The sequence below is a fragment of the Papio anubis genome, chromosome 1 (genome assembly GCF_008728515.1).
Source record: "Papio anubis isolate 15944 chromosome 1, Panubis1.0, whole genome shotgun sequence".
Taxonomy (NCBI): Eukaryota; Metazoa; Chordata; class Mammalia; order Primates; family Cercopithecidae; genus Papio; species Papio anubis.
In genome coordinates, this window is record NC_044976.1 from 147,417,415 (window position 1) to 147,436,475 (window position 19,061).

At 41.0% G+C, this 19,061-nt stretch overlaps 1 protein-coding gene across 1 annotated transcript in view; it reads left to right on the plus strand.

Annotated features, from left to right (window-relative positions):
* PTPN14 (protein tyrosine phosphatase non-receptor type 14) overlaps positions 1 to 19,061 on the plus strand; it is a 204,120-nt gene that overhangs the window by 126,450 nt on the left and 58,609 nt on the right. Inside the window, exons 4-5 of the mRNA XM_021927236.2 lie at positions 11,005 to 11,102; positions 13,965 to 14,032. Coding sequence (XP_021782928.2) covers positions 11,005 to 11,102; positions 13,965 to 14,032 — 166 coding nt within the window. The remainder of the gene's footprint in view (positions 1 to 11,004; positions 11,103 to 13,964; positions 14,033 to 19,061) is intronic.

The following is a 19,061-nucleotide window of genomic DNA, read 5'->3' on the forward strand; positions in this document are numbered from 1 at the left end:
TCATCCAGCAGGATCTCTGAAGTATCTCTCATATTGCTGACTTTTGAGCAGATAGCCCCTATTTTGCTATTTCTGACAAACATTCCATCCAGCTTTTGTGTTTTTTTATGTCTGTTTTCAGATGTTCTTTTAACATGGGTTACTTGTGTGGTACTCTGATTTTATTTATTTATTTATTTATTTTTTTAATACAGAGTCTCACTCTGTTGCCCAGGCTGGAGTGCAGTGGTGCAATCTCAGCTCACTGCAACCTCCACCTCCCAAATTCAAGCATTTCTCTGCCTCAGCCTCCGGAGTAGCTGGGATTACAGGCACCCACCATCACACCCAGCTACTTTTTGTATTTTTTGTAGAGACAGGGTTTCACCATCTTGTCCAGGCTGGTCTTGAACTCCTGATCTCGTGATCCACTCGCCTCGGCCTCCCAAAGTGCAGGGATTACAGGCATGAACCACCGCGCCTGGCTGGTACTCTGATTTTTTGTTGTAACTGTTTTGTTTTGAAACTGAGTCACACTGTGTCACCCAGGCTGGAGTGCAGTGACGCGATCTCTGCTCACTGCAACCTCTGCCTCCCAGGTTCAAGCGATTTTCCTGCCTCAGCCTCCCCAGTAGCTGGGATTACAGGCATGAGCCACTATGCCTGGCTAATTTTTATACTTTTAGTAGAGACGGGATTTCACCATGTTGGCCAAGCTGGTCTTGAACTCCTGACCTCAAATGATCCACCCACCTCGGCCTCCCAAAGTGCTGGGATTACAGGCATGAGCCACGCCTGACAGGTACTCAGATATTTTTAAGCTGTGACTATGAGAAAATGTGCCTTCAGTGACTAAGAGAGCATGGGGTGAGTAGGGGCACCTGCAGTGATGAAACACTAAAGCCTGGAAGCCAGCAATTAGAAATTTTCAAAATTTAGACTGGCCAGTAAACAAAGCATCAACCAAAGTTTAAAGTTAGGCTTGGTAAACTAGTTCAACCATTATGGAAAACAGTATGGCGATTCCTCAAGGATCTAGAAGTAGATGTACCATATGACCCAGCCATCCCATTACTGGGGATATACCCAAAGGATTATAAATTATGCTGCTATAAAGACACATGCACACGTATGTTTATTGCAGCACTATTCACAATAGCAAAGACTTGGAATCAACCCAAATGTCCATCAGTGACAGACTGGATTAAGAAAATGTGGCACATATACACCATGGAATACTATGCAGCCATAAAAAAGGATGAGTTTGTGTCCTTTGTAGGGACATGGATGCAGCTGGAAACCATCATTCTTAGCAAACTATCACAAGAACAGAAAACCAAACACCGCATGTTCTCACTCATAGGTGGGAACTGAACAATGAGATCACTTGGACTCAGGAAGGGGAACATCACACACCGGGGCCTATCATGGGGAGGGGGGAGGGGGGAGGGATTGCAATGGGAGTTATACCTGATGTAAATGACGAGTTGATGGGTGCAGCAGACCAACATGGCACAAGTATACATATGTAACAAACCTGCACGTTATGCACATGTACCCTACAACTTAAAGTATAATAATAATAAATAAATTAAAAAATAAATAAATAAATAAAATAAAGTTAGGCTTGGCTGGCTCTTAGGGACAAAACTTGGAGAGTGGGCTCATGGTTAACAACGACAGAGATGCTGGAGTCAGGAATGTAGATGGCACTCCCATCCATACACAGTCTGTGGTCCCTGGCAATGTGCCTAGCCATATGACTTAACATGGGCTGGGAATTTCTTTTTCTTTTGTTTTTGCAGGGGTGTTGCGGGAAAACAGTCTCATTCTGTTGCTCAGCTTGGAGTGCAGTGGTGCGATCACAACTCACCGCAACCTCCAAACTCCTGGGCTCAGTTGATCCTCCCACTCCACCTCCTGAGCAGCTGGGACTATAGGTGCATGCCACCACGCCCAGATAGTTTGGCTGTCCTTCCTTCCCCTCCCTGTCTCCCTCCCTCCCTCCCTCCCTTCCCCCTTCCCCCTTCCCTTTCCTTTTTTTTGGGGGGGGTTTCGCCATGTTGCCCAGACTGGCCTGGGCTGAAGCACTCTCCTCACCTCAGCCTCCCAAAGTGCTGAGATGACAGACATGAGCCTCTGCTTTTGGCAGGAAATTCTATTCTTTCCATTTTTGTCATAGTCTCAAGGGACATAGAATTAAGGATTTACTTCCATTGCCTCATTCGTTCATCAAACATTTATTAAGCACGTAGTATTTCCTACTCATTTCTGGGACTTCATCGACAGGAAACTGACATCTTTTAGCAGTTGCTTACCTGTGAAAAGGTAGGGACTACCTTTAATTAGGGATTCTAGGGAAGAACTCATGCCCATTCACAGAGATGATCTTCTTGCCTTTCATTTGTTGATTTTTATGTATTTTATCCTTCAGGCCAGGCATATCAGTAATAACAGCACTGTACTTCCACCTGGTAGCTCACCAAAGCTTCAAGGATGTTATGCAGAATCCTTAGCCGGAAACCTGGCTGTTTACCAAGAAGACAAATCTTTGGGCAATTGACTCACCCAGCTTCCAGATATAATTTAAGCTCCCTTTTCCCACCGTGAGTTGTAGGTAATATTATGAACACACGATTTTCAGGGCAGGCAGATGTGTATTTTGAGCTGATGAGTCAAGACATATTTATTGCTAGTGTAAAAGGGACGAGGCTCCGTAGTTGACAGCTGCAATTTAGAGGAGTGGTTTTGGTTGACTGATTAGCATGGAGCATTGATGTTCCCTGATCTGTGCTCCTTTTGTCCACCTGGTTTAATGCTGTTGGTCTCTGACTGTGATTCATCCTTGAGTTCTTTCTTTGCTGCATGGTAGCTCAGAGATCAGTTTAAGTCGTTTAAAAATAAACATTTCACACTGAAGGAGTAGTTTTGCTCTGTGCATAAAGACAAGTTTCCCAAGACTTCCTGCTTGAAGTGTGATGAGTTCCATTTCTAGAATTTTTAGGCACTCTTTCATATTATAGAAATAACATCTAATAACTTTACTAGGAGGTAATTAATATTCCTCCCTTTCTCCCTCCTTTCTTCTGTCTTTGTCTCTCTGTCAGTATTTCATCTACTCAGAAATGTTTATTGAGCATCTACTTAGTGCCAGGTACTGATCACAACGAAATTCGGGAGGAGAGGCCTGGGGGAAGTATAGTGGAGGATGTGAAAGGGTTCACTAACTTGCTGAGAGGGTTTGGGAAGCTTTTGGAGAGGAGATACATTTCATCCAAGCCTTGGAGCATGGACAGGTGATTGGGCGAATGGAGGGGGATAGGCAAGGGTGATTAGACCAAGGAAATGGCGAGGAGGCAGGAAAGAACATGGCAACTATGGGGGGGCACCACACACTTGTGACAGCTCAGGTATGGGGTGTGTGGTGAGACATGAAGTTGGAAAAAAAAAAGTAGTTTTGACTGGATCATGAAGAGCCTGGTGTGCTGTGTCAGGATTTTGGATTTTTTCCTGATTAGGATCATTGGGTGTTTTGTTCTGTTTTTTTTTTTTTTGAGCTAAAATCCACATAACGTCAATTCACCATTACTTTTTTTTTTCTTCTCACCCTGTCTTATGGTCCTGAGTAAATCCATCATTTTAACCACTTTAAAGTATACAATTTAGTGACTTTTAGTGTTTTAACAAAGTTGTGCAGCCACTGTCACTGTCTAATGTCAAAATGTTAGCAGGCATTCCTCAGCCTCCTCTTCCCTCAGCCTCTGGCAATCATTCATCTATTTTCTGTCTCTATGAATTTGCCTATTCTGGACATTTCTTATGAATGGAATCACACAAGATGTGATCTTTGTGTCTGGCATCTTTTACTTAGCATAATGCCTCCAAGTTCATCCATGTATCAATACATCATTCTTTTTATGGCTGAATAATATTCCATTGTTTGGAGAGACCACATTTTGTTTATCCATTCATCAGGTGTTGGACTTTGGGGTTGTTTCCTCTTTTTGGCTATTGTGAACAACATTACCATTCATGTATCAGTTTTTGTGTGAACATGTGCTCTCAGTTTGTATGGCTATATACCGAGGAGCATAATTGCTGAATCATGTGATAATTCTATGTTTAACTTTTTAAGGAACTGCAAAACTTTCCCAAGTCATTGGAGATTTTTAAGACAGATCAAAACAGACTCATTTCATTTTAACATCAAACACTTTAGCACAGTATTTTCTTTTGAGGCTAAGTATTTCTACTTCTGTTGGCATGTTTTCCTAGTTCAGGGCATCATAGCCCTCAGCAGGGAACCATGTCAGGCCCTTTTAAATCCTATGGATTGATTGCTGTAAAGAAATCTGTACCCAACAGCATAGGATAGGACAGAAAGAAGTGATGTCAGGGTATTCTCTCTCCCTCTATGATGTATTTCAGAAATGAGTTTTTCTTTTCTAAACAGAACCCCTGATTAGATGATAGGCTACTATTAGGGAATTTATTATACTTATAAACAGTACTTGGACTCCCTGTAATTTGTTATAATTAATGCAAGAGTTCAAGAGCAGAAAGCAAGGATCAGGTCGTGACATGTCTTTCTCTTTTGCAACACCTTGCTATCATTGGCCGTTTTTCACTAGTTAAGGCCTGTGTGTCTTTGTATGCATTTAAACAAATATTATCCTTTTTAGGAAATAATTGCAATCCTTCGGCTCGTTGAAACTGAAGGAATCTTATTAAGAAGTTGGGTGTCTCTGGCAAAATAGGGCATTTATTGATCACTGAATGTTGAAAACTTCTAGACTTGAATGTTTGCCAAGAAAATCTTGTCTGTATTTGGGTATATGCACATGGTTTTCTTCTCATGCATGTACACGTATTAGCTTATAGTACGAAAAGGCTAGAAGAAAAACTTTCCCTTTTAAGGGTATCCTTGCTAGAGTTTTAGTGTTAGCTTTCCCTTTTGTTTGTGTTTTCCCCCTCCCTTTGGGGTTATTTCAGTTTTGCATAGTCGCAGGAGTATTCGCTTTGTAGTTTGTTAGACAGTGCAGACTTTTAATTGACTGTCAGCTTGAACAGTTATTAAATGTAAAAGCTTTTAGATAGTGCATGGGTCAGGTACCAAACACATTATTAGACTTTAATAGTCATAAACTGAAATTCTTCTCAAGAGTTTTGAGGATAGAGGGATGGAGGGAGGGAGGCATTCAGGTTTATCTGGTTACATGCCTGCATACATAGTATTTATCTGGTCCTGGCAGACTGAGAACAGCATGGGCCACCCTGTCCTTTATCTGGATTTACAGCTGTGAACACCCGCTGGAATGGATGGAATGTGCTGGTTCCCTCCTGTGGGTATCTCTGTCAATCTAAGATTTAAAATTATTCCCCTTTGCTCTCCTGTACCCCGGGACTCTAGGACTACTTGTCCTCAGTTCCCTCTTTTTTGTCTTTTATAGTAGAGAAACGTTTCCATTTGTTTCCGTTTGCAGAATATCACATCAGCCAGAAAGCAATGCTGTCTGGCACTTTGGTACATGCTGCACTTCGGAGAACTGGGTTCCAGTACATTCTAGCAAGATTCCTCTGATATTGCTAGTTATGAAGGAAGTTTTCTAGTGAGGAAAGCACATTTTAAGTCTTACCCTGCTCTTAATAACAGTGACAGGACAATTTCTCTTTCTGGTCCATAAAACACTCCAGTAGTTTTATGGAAAGGCTTCAAAAAGTGAAGAATTTAAGCATGGCCCCGCTCTCCAAATTGTCACATCCCTCCTGACCATGCCTATGGGGAGAGATACATTGGTTTAACTAAATTTGAACTCTAGAGGAGGGAAGAGCAGACCGGGAGCTGTGTGTGATGATAGTGACTCTGCAGGTTGGTAGTTACAGCTTACAGAATGCTCTCACTAACCTGTTTTTCAAACTAGAAAAGGAAGTTTTCTTTCTCGCTCAGACCTCCCTGAGCAGTAGGGGCAGAAGGAGTAATGAATGAATGCTGATATGTGCTATTACATTTGGATAACATTTTTTATGATCCATAGTATAGAAGCTACTCAGTGCAAACGAGTAAAGACTTGTGTGTGACACTGATGATGACTTGCATTTTACTTTTTAAAAATCTGCATTTAGAAATATATACACAGAGGGCCCAGTTTGTACCTGCTGTTGGACACAGCCGCTCCTTCCACATAGGAGCCTACAATGAGAAACTCTGGTCCTCTATCCGTCTTCGAAAGTTAACAAGTAGTTAAAATGTATAACTCCGTCTTTCCCTTCCTTCTATCTCTGGGGGAGAAAAGTGAAACATCCCAGAGGCTGCTGCCAGGAGAAAAAACAGACCTGAATAACCACTGGCTACAGTATGAAACATGTCCTGTAATAGGATTTTATGGAAAAGTTTCTTATGTCAACATTTGCCTCATACGCTGTAGCACAGACTGTCTAAGTGGGGTTGGGGAAAAGCTTGGTGATGGAAGCCCTTCCTTAGAAGCGTCATAAAAATCACCGGGTAGTGGTGTTTTATTTTCACTTTTATTTTTATTTATTTATTTATTTTTAGATGGAGTCTCGCTTTGTCACCCAGTCTAGAGTGCAGTGGCCCGATCTCGGCTCACTGCATCCTCTGCCTCCCAGGTTCAAGCGATTCTCCTGCCTCAGCCTCCCGAGTAGCTGGGAATACAGGCGTATGCTACTGCGCCCAGCTAATTTTTGTATTTTTAGTAGAGACGGGGTTTCACCATCTTGGCCAGGCTGGTCTGGAACTCCTGACCTTGTGATCCACCCGCCTCGGCCTCCCAAAGTGCTGGGATTGCAGGCTTGAGCCACCGCGCCCAGCCTTAGCTTTTATTTTTAGACTTCAGTGAAATTGGTGGCTTGCCCAGAATGGGCAGGGATCAGATCCTGCCTTCGCCACTGTGGTTGTTCATGCTCAGATCTGGTTCTGGCCTTGTCTTTAAGGAAGCAGTATTACCTTGGACAAGTCATTCTCCTCCCTTAACACAGCTGCCTTCTCTAAAAAATGAAAGGATTGGACTGGGATTTTAAAAGTCCTTCCCTTGTTAAATCGCTTAGGCTCCATCATGCTGCAGTGATGTATGACCCCCCAGCCTCTTTGGGTTTCACAAACAAAGGTTTATTTGCTGCCCACCTGGCAGGTCCACTGTGGGTTGTCTGAGGCTCTGCTGCCAGCCGTCTTTGCCCAGGGCTCAGGCTCACTGAGCAACCTGCCCTCCCTGCTCACTGCAGGTCTCAGAGCAAAGGGAAGCAGAGGCAGAGAACCCGTCACTGGCTCTGGACACTTTTGCTTAGGAGCAACAATTACTTCCCACTTCTATTCTCATTTCATTGGCCCCAAAGCTAGTCCCAGGAGTAACGAGGTAGGTGGGCATGACCCTGTTGGGAAGGCAGCAGACATCTGGAACCGTGGCAAGGGCCCTGCTCTATCTTCACCGTTCTGTGACTTACGCTGAGCGTGTTGCATTCTGGGGTGGTAGTTTGACCAAAATCAGATCCCAAGGCTTTAACCATTTTACGTGACTGTCTCCTGTTTGGGGCACATCTGTTGAACTGGACCTGGAATGAAGATTTCACTTGTGGGGAGGGGTGGGGGAAATATTTTAAAAGCAACACCTACCCGGTCTCGGAGTTCCTGGTGCCTTATTTGTAGTTCTGTGGTAACACAGCCCATGCCTTTCAGAACACCACACAGACCTGCTCACTCTGAGAAGAATGAACAGAACCGCAAGTAAAACACAGTTGCAGACGTGCTGAGATAAATTCCTCATACATGAATTTAAAAGAGAGCATAAAGATTTTAGCAATTTGCCCAGGCTGGGTGGCTCACGCCTGTAATCCCAGCACTTTGGGAGGCCGAGGCGGGCGGATCACGAGGTCAGGAGATCAAGACCATCCTGGCTAACACGGTGAAACCCCGTCTCTACTAAAAATACAAAAAACTAGCCGGGCGTGTGGTGGGCGCCTGTAGTTCCAGCTGCTCCGGAGGCTGAGGCGGGAGAATGGCGTGAATCCAGGAGGTGGAGCTTGCAGTGAACTGAGATCGCGCCACTGCACTCCAGCCTGGGCGACAGAGCGAGACTCCGTCTCAAAAAAAAAAAAAAAATGATTTTAGCAATTCATCTCTAAATTTTGAAGATATTGTTATGGGGTATAATTTGGAAGGAGTCCTTTGATACTGCCGTCAAAAGTACTGAAGACTCTGTTGATTTGACCCAATAGGGCATTTTTTCAAACTTAATTTTTCAAACTCCTAGGGGAGGAAGTAACTTGGAACAGTCACTTATTTTCTTACCATCGGATGGGGAGATTCCAGATAGATGAGGCCCCCAGAGACTAGGTGATAGCATGTTCGTTCCCAGTAGTCATGCGTAATAACACTTATTATTAGGACACCTTTTTAATTTTACCCCGAGAAATGTGTATTTAATAAAAAGTTAATCTTTAAAAACAAAATTTAAAAATTTAAAAATATAAAAGTTTACCTTTATTCGAGAAGCATAATTATGTTCACTAATTCTTAGAGGAAGAGCAGAATCCTAACCTAAAACCATTCATTGGGCCTCAAGAGTCAGATGGACTATTTCTAGGTCTCTGAATATGAAAAATATTAAAAAGTTTTCCTTGTGAGCTTGGATTTTCAAAGAGGATCTCTTTGGAAAGTTGGCAAATACTTACTTTCCTGGCATGAAAATTGTTTTTTTTGTTGTTTTTTTTTTTTTTCCTTTTCCTCTCCACCCAGAACTGTGACAGGGTGGAGTATACTTCCATGAAATTGCATGTTTCCAAAATAGAATTCACTGTTATATTTTACTACTGTTATAATTGAATCGCTAATGAGAAATAAGCAAAGAACAGGCATTCTAGAAATAGAATTTCAACTCCTGTTGTCAAATTTAGTCACCATGTTCGATAGAATTATCATATTTTATAAAACTGCCTTTTGTGCAAAATTGTACCAGCCAAACAATTTCTAAAGTGGTTTGAATTTCATTCTCATTTCTGCAGTCTTACATAGTAATACCCACAATCTCGTGGTAATGGCACCGTATCATTGCTGCTGTTTAGATTCTCTCCTAGTTTGGATGGCTTCCAGGAGAGAGCCCTGCTTTCTTCAGCTCCTTGTTTTTATATTCCAGCAAAATCCTACATCCAGCCTACATGATTAGAAACGTTCCTGGTGTTCCTTGCTAGTGGATTGTGAGTCACTGTTTCCTAGGATAGAATGGATCTGTAACAGAGCTTGCTGACAAATTATAGAAGTGATAGCTGTAGATGAAAGTTGGAAGCAGCAGATTTTTAAAAACTAGAGATATTGTTTTGGTGGCAGATTAATTGGTTACTGGTCTACTTCCAAAGGTATTCTCTAATAAATTATCTTAGCTGATCATTTTCACCTCTAAAGTGACAGGTAACAAAGCTCTACCTCTAGCAGATAATGCCAAGATAACACCTTTTCAGACGTTTTACTCCTTGGTTCTTAATCACTGAACCCTTAGATAGTACACTAGAAAAAAACATGGTCACAGTGGTCAAAAAGATATATGCATCCTTGTAAGGCAGAGACTGTTTTAGCACTCTCCAAGATACTCCTCAGCATCTAGCAGACTTACGCCCATAGAAAGTGCATGATAGCTATGGGTTAAAATATCTGTTTGGCTTCCTGGCTTAGAGAGCAGCAAATAAGTCAAAACCACACCAGAAAGATGAGAAGGAATGAATGGCATGAGGATGAGATTCAAACGTTTTATAATTAGTAGGAATCGGTGAAATTTACCATTCTTTCCTACCTTGAGATTTTGCTTTTTGTTTTGCTTTGTGATTTTTTCTAGCCCATATTAGGTTTGACTAAAAAGGATTTTTAAGAAAGTCCCAGTGTTTGCCCTTCTGATTTGAGTATAGGTTTTTCCCACCAAATAGTGGCGTGGTTGTCTTTATTCTGTTCAGTACACCCAAGAGGAGAGAAGAAGTGTGGGACTCGACTGGAGTGTGCACAGAGCCCAGTTCCTTCCCTCAAACAGGCATTGGATTGACTTATGTCTAATGATGCCTATGACATCATCATGGGAGAGCCAGCAGTAATTAGCTCTCAGTGCCGATTGCCTCTCTCCAGGAAAGTTGGGCTTTGGTTCACTTCTGGGTTCCCTTGATTGAGATGCCAAAGTGAAGTTAAAATACAGAGTTATAGTTACCAGGAGCAAAAGCATTGTTAGCATTTACCAGGAATTAATGCTAGAAAAGTGTGATTGTTGTAGTTGTGACTATGTGTTGAGAGTATGGTCAAAGGAAGTGGAGTCCTGGGAAATAAACGTCTTGAGTGAGAAGTTTTCTAAATGTTTTAGGTAATTCTAAGAGTGCTGTTTTATTGGTAGGGAAACAGTACACTGTGTTAGCTCCTGAGGGCATTTGTCTAGTCTGAGACTTGATGTGTTTGGGCATGATTCTGTCCATCTGTACTGTGCTGGTTTGAGAATTTACTTCAGTTTGGAAAGTTGCATCAGATTAGATTTTTCTGATTCACAGATGTGTAAGGTCAAAACTGTATATCATTTTTTAGTGGAATTACAAATTACGTGGCCTCTTTGTGATCTGCCTTACCAAACTTTTGAGTTTGAAAGGCGATGTGTTTCTAGAATGCACTCAGGAACGCACACTGTTGAATGTAACTTTGGCAGTTGTGTTGTCGTGGATCTCCAGGTGTGCAAAAGCATTTTCATTCTTGGACTCTGTTATGAAGACCTGGTCCTTATCAGTAGTTTATCCTGCTGGCCTGCAAATAAGTGATGTGATGAGAATCCTCTCAAGCTCAGAATGAACAGGATGTGGCACCTGCTACATCAAACAAAGATAAACACAGGCAGAGGTCACTTTCCATCTTTTATAGAAATGGCCTTTATCAGCATCACGGGCATATCCTGCTGTGTACACAAGGTTTTACATCTAGAGGCATCTGTGTTGTGGGAATCTATTCCAAGTATGTGTTTTTAAGGTTGTTTGTTCCTCTATTCCCATGAACAGATATCAGTATTATCTGCAAGTCAAAAAAGATGTGCTTGAAGGGCGATTACGGTGTACATTGGACCAGGTGATTCGGCTAGCCGGCCTAGCTGTGCAAGGTAAGACATAGTTATGAGCAGCATGTGAAATTCCATTTTCTGTTTGATCATGGTGTTACCGTCCTCTCAGAGTGAGAAGTTAGATTTACTTAAATGATCCCTTAGTAATGCTCCCTTTTTATTTCAAGTTATCTTACGTGAAAAATGCAAAGTTAGTGATTTTTGGTGGCCGGGTGGTAGATTTCTCAAAGCTGTTTGCAAACTGCTCATGCTTGTATAATTACAGTTTTATTTGAGGAAATAGCAGCTTTTATTCTGCCTTTAATTAAGGCTACATTTCAGGGTTTGTGGAGCATTTTCTCAGAATTATTCCAAGGCACAATGTGGTCATATTCTGTGGCTTGATGCTGCAAAGATGTTACTATCACAACTTCTTGGAGTGTGATAGCTTTAAACATTATGGTATAATGTATTCTAATGCCATTAAAAAGATAAATTTAAAATCCATGATTGTAACGTGAAACAACAAATGTGTATTGCACTGAATTTATCTTTCAACCCATCCTATGTAGGTTTATATTATTACATAGCTCTCTTTTGCCTTCTCTACATTGTTATGTGTGGAACTTTATATGTATATTTTATACATTATGGTTTATTGAGTGGTGGCTTAACCACCTTCGGTCATATTGAAAGCAAGATAGGCTGGTGTGGTGGCTCACGCCTGTAATCCCAGCACTTTGGGAGGTTGAGGTGGGTGACTCACTGGAGGTCAGGAGTTCGAGACCAGCCTGGCCAACATGGTAAAACCTTGTCTCTAATAAAAATACAAAAATTAGCCAAGCATGGTGACACACGCCTGTAATCCCAGCTACTCAGGAGGCTGGAGCATGAGAATCGCTTGAACCTGGGAGGTGGAGGTTACAGTGAGCTGAGATCACACCGCCACACTCCAGCCTAGGTGACAAAGCTAGACTCTGTCCCAAAAAGTAAAAATTAAATTTTTTTTTAAAGCAAGAAGATGGTAATATAGTTTTTGAAAAGAAACTTTTCCTTTTAGTCATTTTCTTGAAAACCAGGTTCTCTGCAAGTGTGAGCCAGCCAGCAGCTGGGTCCTTGCTGCATGGACTGTTGTTTCAGAAAGCGTGAACTGACTTCCCATCCCAGACACTGGACTGAATTGAATCATCTCAGATCTAAATGTCTGAAGAGTCAACCCTTCTCCTGACCTCTTTCATTCTGAAGTATTAACAACTTAACGATTTCTGTTAGAAGTACAATTTCTATACCGTTAGCTTCTGTTGTAATTCTGTGGATGGAAACAGGCAAAATCTGATGTATCACCTCGGTCTGCTTAAAGACTGGAGGGGAAGAAACAATGGCCAGTTATGGTAGAGAAATCAGAGGTAGCATTGTTGAAATAATGGGGAAGATCAATATGTCCCTCATTGTCAAATTGGGTCTTTCTCCTTTTAAAACACTTCGTTGGGCCAGGTGTGGTGGCTCATGCCTGTAATCTCAGCACTTTAGGAGGCCAAGGCGAGAGGATTACTTGAAACCAGGAGTTTGAGACCACCCTAGGCAGCAAAATGAGACTATGTCTCTACAAAAAATGTAAAAATAAAAAATTAGCCCAGCATGGTGGTGCGCACCTGTAGTCCCAGCTACTCAGGAGGCTGAGTCCAGGATCACCTGAGTCCAGGAGCTTGAGGCTGCAGAGGGCTATGATCAGTTCACTGCACCCCAGCCTGGATGACAAAGTAAGACCCTGTCTCTAAAACATAAATAAATAAATAAATAAATAAATAAATAAATAAATAGCTTTGTTTGTTTACCGCATGTACTCTTTCTTCTCACTACTTAGTCATTAGGCTTATTATGGGCATCCTGGATACTGGAGGATCCTTGAGGAATTTGGTGAACTTCCTCTGGATTCCCTTTTCGTTGGGTCCTTGAAGCTAGCTGTTCAGTCTGATGAAAGGTCCTCTAATCCTTTGCAAATAACTTTTTTTTGAGAACGCTTATTGGGTTTTTAGAAAGATACATCAACAGAAATAGAAGTTGTGGTGGAATGTGATAACCAATGATTGAACTTGGAAATAGGCAGAGCGAGTGATGTTTGCTATTCTTGAATGCTGCACCTAATTGGTAATTTGTTACGTGCTGAGTTTGTAGGTTGATGTTTATTTTTTAATTTCTCAGCAACTTCTCAGCATTGGTGCATGGTGTGTGTATCCTTTCATCCTATATCTCTTGTTGCCTTAAAGATACCTGGATCCATTTCTATCTGATGCTAAATATTTTACATGAAATTAAAATTTCATGCAGGTTTAGTTCTTAGAAGAGCAAGCAAGATAAGAAGACATTTATATATTTCATTTTGCATGTGCTCAAACTGTACCATGGTGACATGAAAACAGGGAAAACAATTTTTGGCATCTTGTAACATATGAAGTTATTTAGGAGGTAGAAAGATATTTGAGGTTGCTTGCCAAGGGTGTTTTACAGTGGGAATTTCCAGCTGCATATATATGAAAAGATACAGATGGGTTCTTTAGTACTCCAGATTAACCTTGAGTTAAAAAAGTCCCCTTGGCAGATATTCTTAAGATACAAATTGATGCATATTTAACAAACAGATAAGTATAGGTTTGTTTAAATTTTTTTAAGTGGCCTTTATGAATTGTTTTTAAATTTCTTCATTATTTCTAAAAAATCATGTAGTGATGCTTACATGCTGATATTTACCATACTGTTAGATAAAAGTAACTACATCAAACATACTTTGGCACTATTTTTATTTAATAATAGTGAGAAATAGGATGAAATGTGAAGAATAATGTGGTGATGAGTTTGCCCTATTTTATTCTATCTTTAATTTCTTATAATAAATACTACCCTTCCACCTTCTTTTCTTCTCAGCTGATTTTGGAGACTATAATCAGTTTGATTCTCAAGATTTCCTCAGAGAGTATGTGCTATTTCCTATGGTAAGTATAATTTCATTTTTCGTAATTTTCTACCTTCTTTGGACATTTAGTTCTTTCCTTTGAAAATTTCAGGATTTTACATACGCATATTCCCTGGGGAAAAAGTCGATGTATTTATAAAGTAGGGGCAAGTTTTATAAAACACACTGGGAAGGTAAAAGTGCCTCCTGCCTCAAGACACTTCCCTAATTTCTTTTTCAGATAGTTTCTTATTAGTATATAAAAATGCTACTGATTTTTCTATGCTGATTTTGTAACCTGAAACTGTACTAAATTTGTTTCTCAGTTTTATCAGTTTTTTTGTGGAATATTTAGGGTTTTCTACATATAAGATCATGTCATCATCAAGCATAATTTTACTTCTTCCTTTCCTATTTGGCTGTTTTTTATTTCTCTTGCCTAATTGCTCTGGCTAGGACTTCCAGTACTATGTTTAATACAAGTAGTGAGAGTTGACAGAAAACAATTCCATTTACAATGATATTAAAAAAACAAAAACCAAAAACCTAGGAGTAAATTTAACTGAGATGGTGAAAATTCTGTATGCTGGAAACTATAAAACATTGATGAAAGAAATTTAAGATGACACAAATGGAAAGATACCCCATCTTCATGGATTGGAAGAATCAATATTGTTAAAATATCTGCCAAAAGTAATCTACAAATTAATGCAATCCCTATCAAAATTCCAACATCATTCTTCATGGAAATAGAAAACAATCCTAAAATTCATATGGAATCACCAGAGACCCCAATTAGCCCAAGTAATTTTGAGCAAAAGAAGTAAGCCGGAGATACCACACTACCTTATTTCAAACTGTATTTCAAAGCTATAGTAATTAAAACAATATGAGACTAGCAAAAAAATAGACACAATGACCAATGGAACAGGATAGAATGCCCAGAAGTAAATTACACACATCTATAACCAATAGATTTTTCAACAGAGGGGCTGAGAACACACTGGTGAAAGGGCAGTATCTTCAGCAACTGGTGCTGGGAAAACTGGCCATCTACATGCAGAGGATTGAATTTGGATCCTTATCTCACCCTTTGTACAAAAATCAATTCAAAATGTATTAAAGACTTAAATGTGGCCAGGCACAGTGGCTCACGCCCATAATCCCAGCACTTTGAGAGGCCTAGGTGGCCAGATCACAAGGTCGAGAGATGGATGCCATCCTGGCCAACATGGTGGAACCCCATCTCTACTAAAAATACAAAAATTAGCTGGGCATGGTGGCGCACGCCTCTAGTCGCAGCTACTCAGGAGGCTGAGGCAGGAGAATCACTGGAGCCCAGGAGGCGGAGGTTGCAGTGAGCTGAGATTGTGCCACTGCACTCTAGCCTGGTGACAAAGCAAGACTTTATCTAACAAAAAAAGAAAAGAAAAGAAAAAGACTTAAATGTAAGACCTGAAATTATAAAACACTAGAAGAAAACATGGGGGAAAAGCTACATGGCATTGGTCTGGGCAGCGATTTCTTGCATATGACCCCCAAAACATAGGCAACAAAAGTAAAAACAGATAAATGAGATTGCATCAAACTAAAAAGCTTCTGTACAACAAAAGAAACAACAGAGATAAAGAGACAACCCCCACATTGAAAGAAAATATTTGCAAAATTATACATCAGATAAGGGGCTCAAACTATATAAGGAACTCAAACTACTCAACAAGGAAACAAATAGCCCTATTAAAAAATGGTCAAGGGACCTGAATAGACATTTCTCAAAGGAAATACACAGAAGACCGACAGACATATTAAAAATGCCCAGTATCACTAATCATCAGGGAAATGCGAATTAAAACCACAATGAAATACCACCTCACATCTGTTAGATTGGCTGTTATCAAAAAGATGGACAATAACACGTGTTATTGAGCATGAGGAGTAAAATTATTGAGCGTGAGGAGTAAAGTCTTACTGAGCATCAGGAGTATTGAGCATGAAGGGTAAAAGATAACAAGTGTTACTGAACATGAGGAGTAAAGGAGGTATAACTTCCAGCCATTTTGCAAAACAGTTTAGAGGTTCCTTGAAAAATTAAAAATAGAACTACCATATAATCCAACAGTCTCACTTCTGGGTATGTATCTAAAGAAAATGAAATGGTATGTCAAAGAGATGTCTACACTCCCATGATCATTGCCACATGATTTGTAATAGCCAAGATATGGAAACAACCTAAGCTCTCACCAGCAGATCAATGGGTAAAAATGTGGTGTATACACACAATGGAATACTATTTGGCCTTAGAACAGAATTTTGTCATTTGCCATAAGATGGATGAGTGTAGAGTACATTATGCTAAGTGAAAAACCCAGGCACAGAAAGACAAATACTGCCCAATCTCACTTGTATGTGGAATCAAAAAAGGTTGAATTCATAGATGTAGAGAGTGGAATGGTGGTTCCCAAAGCTGAGTGTTGGGTGGAAGGAGGAAATGTTGATCAAAGGGTACAAAGTTAGGAATAAGTTCTGGTGATGTATTGCACAGCAAGGTGACTATCGTTGATAATAATGTGTATTTCAAAATTGCTAAAAGAGTAGATTTTAAATGTTCTCACCACAAAGAAATGATAATTATAAGAGATGATGGATATGTTAATTAGACTAACTTGCCCATTCCACAGTATATACGTGGGTCACAACATCACATTGTACTGTAAATAGATGCAATTATTATTTGTCAATAGAATTAAAGTTTTGTTTTGTTTTAACAAAAAAGACACTTCCCTGCTTTGCTTCTCTCTCTCCCTCATTTACTCTCTACCCTCTGGCATGCTGGCTCTTTTTTTTGTCTGAACGTACTGAGCTTCTGCTCACCCCAGAGCCTTTGTATGTGGGTTTCCTCTGCCTGGAATGCCCCACTGCAGATCTTTATGACATTCACATCTCAATTCAAATATTACCTCCCAGAGAGCTCTTTCTTTCCTTGACCCCCTGTCTCATACACCCTCACCATCCTTCCTGTTAAATCAGTTTTCGTATGTGTACTTCTGTATCTGACATTATTCATTCTTATGTATGTACATAGGTATGTATTTATTACTGTCAGCTAGATGGTCAGTTCTATGGTCTTTAAACAGGAATCCTGTCTTGTTCACTGTCATCTGGCACACAGCCTGTGCGCATAAAAATTTTAGAATGAGACTGGGTGCGGTGGGTCATGCCTATAACCCCAGCACTTTGGGAGGCCGAGGCGGTGGATCGTGAGGTCAGGAGATCAAGACCATCCTGGCTAACACGGTGAAACCCTGTCTCTACTAAAAATACAAAAAAAAGAAATTAGCTGTGTGTGGAGGCATGCACACACATGCCTCCTGAGTAGTCCCAGCTACTCAGGAGGCTGAGGCAGGAGAATCGCTTGAACCCGCGAGGCGGAAGTTGCAGTGAGCCAAGATCACACCACTGCATTCCAGCCCGGGCGACAGAGCAAGACTCCGACGCAAAAAATAAAAAATAAAATAAAATAAAATGAATCAATAAACTAAAATGCCCATTCCTGGGTTGAAGTAAAGGTAGACTAGATTTTAACCCCTGGGGAATTTTTGTTGGTTGGTTGGTTGGTTGGTAGCTTCAGAGTAAAAGAGAAGAGTGTTAATGAGGAGGGATTAAAAAATTTTGAGCCGGGCGCGGTGGCTCACGCCTGTAGTCCCAGCACTTTGGGAGGCCGAGGCAGGCGGATCACGAGGTCAGGAGATCAAGACCATCCTGGCTAACACAGTGAAACCCCGTCTCTACTAAAAATACAAAAAATATTAGCCGGGCGTGGTGGCAGGCGCCTGTAGTCCCAGCTAATGGGGAGGCCGAGGCAGGAGAATGGCGTGAACCTAGGAGGCGGCGGAGCTTGCAGTGAGCCGAGATCATGCCACTGCACTCCAGCCTGGGCGACAGAGCAAGACTCCGTCTCAGGAAAAAAAAAAAAAAAAATTGAAAGCCATTTTAGGGAACAGCTATAACCAATCAACATTCTGGCTCTGGTTTCAGAAATCATGATTATTCACTACTTATTTTTTTGGTCAACTCTTTCACCCCAAGCACTGACCTGAGTGACTAACACCCAGGGGATGAAATTATATAAGAAATGGTGCTTGTTTTCAAGGAGACTACAGTGTGGTTGGTTAAATAGGAAGTTTGCAAAATCAGAATAAAGAGCCAAGTGTGATAAAGTGTGTGATAAATTTTATGTGGGAAGAGGTCACATGCCCTTGGGGGATTAGGGAAGGCTGAAAGACCAATGGCATGTGAGCTATTAGGCAAAGAGGTAGGGAGCAAGGAATGATTTAGACAGAGAAGGAGCAGAGGCAGTGTGGCCTGGGTGTTCAGAAAGCATCCACTGGCTGGTTTGACTGTAGCTACTGGAGGGGAGTTGTGGCAGATGAGACTGGAAACTTCTGAGGAGTTAGAATGCATGGGCACCTTTGAGGTCTGCAGACCCCACACTTTGAGAACTGCTGGATTTGAGCTGGCCAGCTGGGAATCTGTTTTAGTGTTTTGGGCAAAGGATATAATTTAGGTGTTAGTGAAAGAAAAACAAGAAAGCAAAGCAAGGGATATTTTGAAGTAAAATAGGCAAAATCTGGCAACTTATCAGTGATAGCATATGGGAGAAATTAGAGTGTCTGGTGACAAAGGTTTTAGCTTTTGAGAGACTAGGATAGGTAAGTCTGGAATTATTCATATTAGTGCATGAGGGCAGTCTAAATTGGTCGAAAGCTAACCTTGTTCTTAATGGTTAGGGAATATTGCACATCTCTCACTTTTCATGAATAACTCCATTCTTTTTTTTTTTTTTTTTTTGAGATGGAGTTTCACTCTTGTTGCCCAGGCTGGAATGCAATGGCACCATCTCAGCTCACTGCAACCTCCGCCTCCTGCCTCAGCCTCCTGAGTAGCTGGGATTACAAGTGTGCGCCACCATGCCCAGCTAATTTTTTGTATTTTTAGTAGATATGGGGTTTCACCATGCTGGCCAGGCTGGTCTTGAACTCCTAACCGCCTTGGCCTCCCAGAGTGCTGGG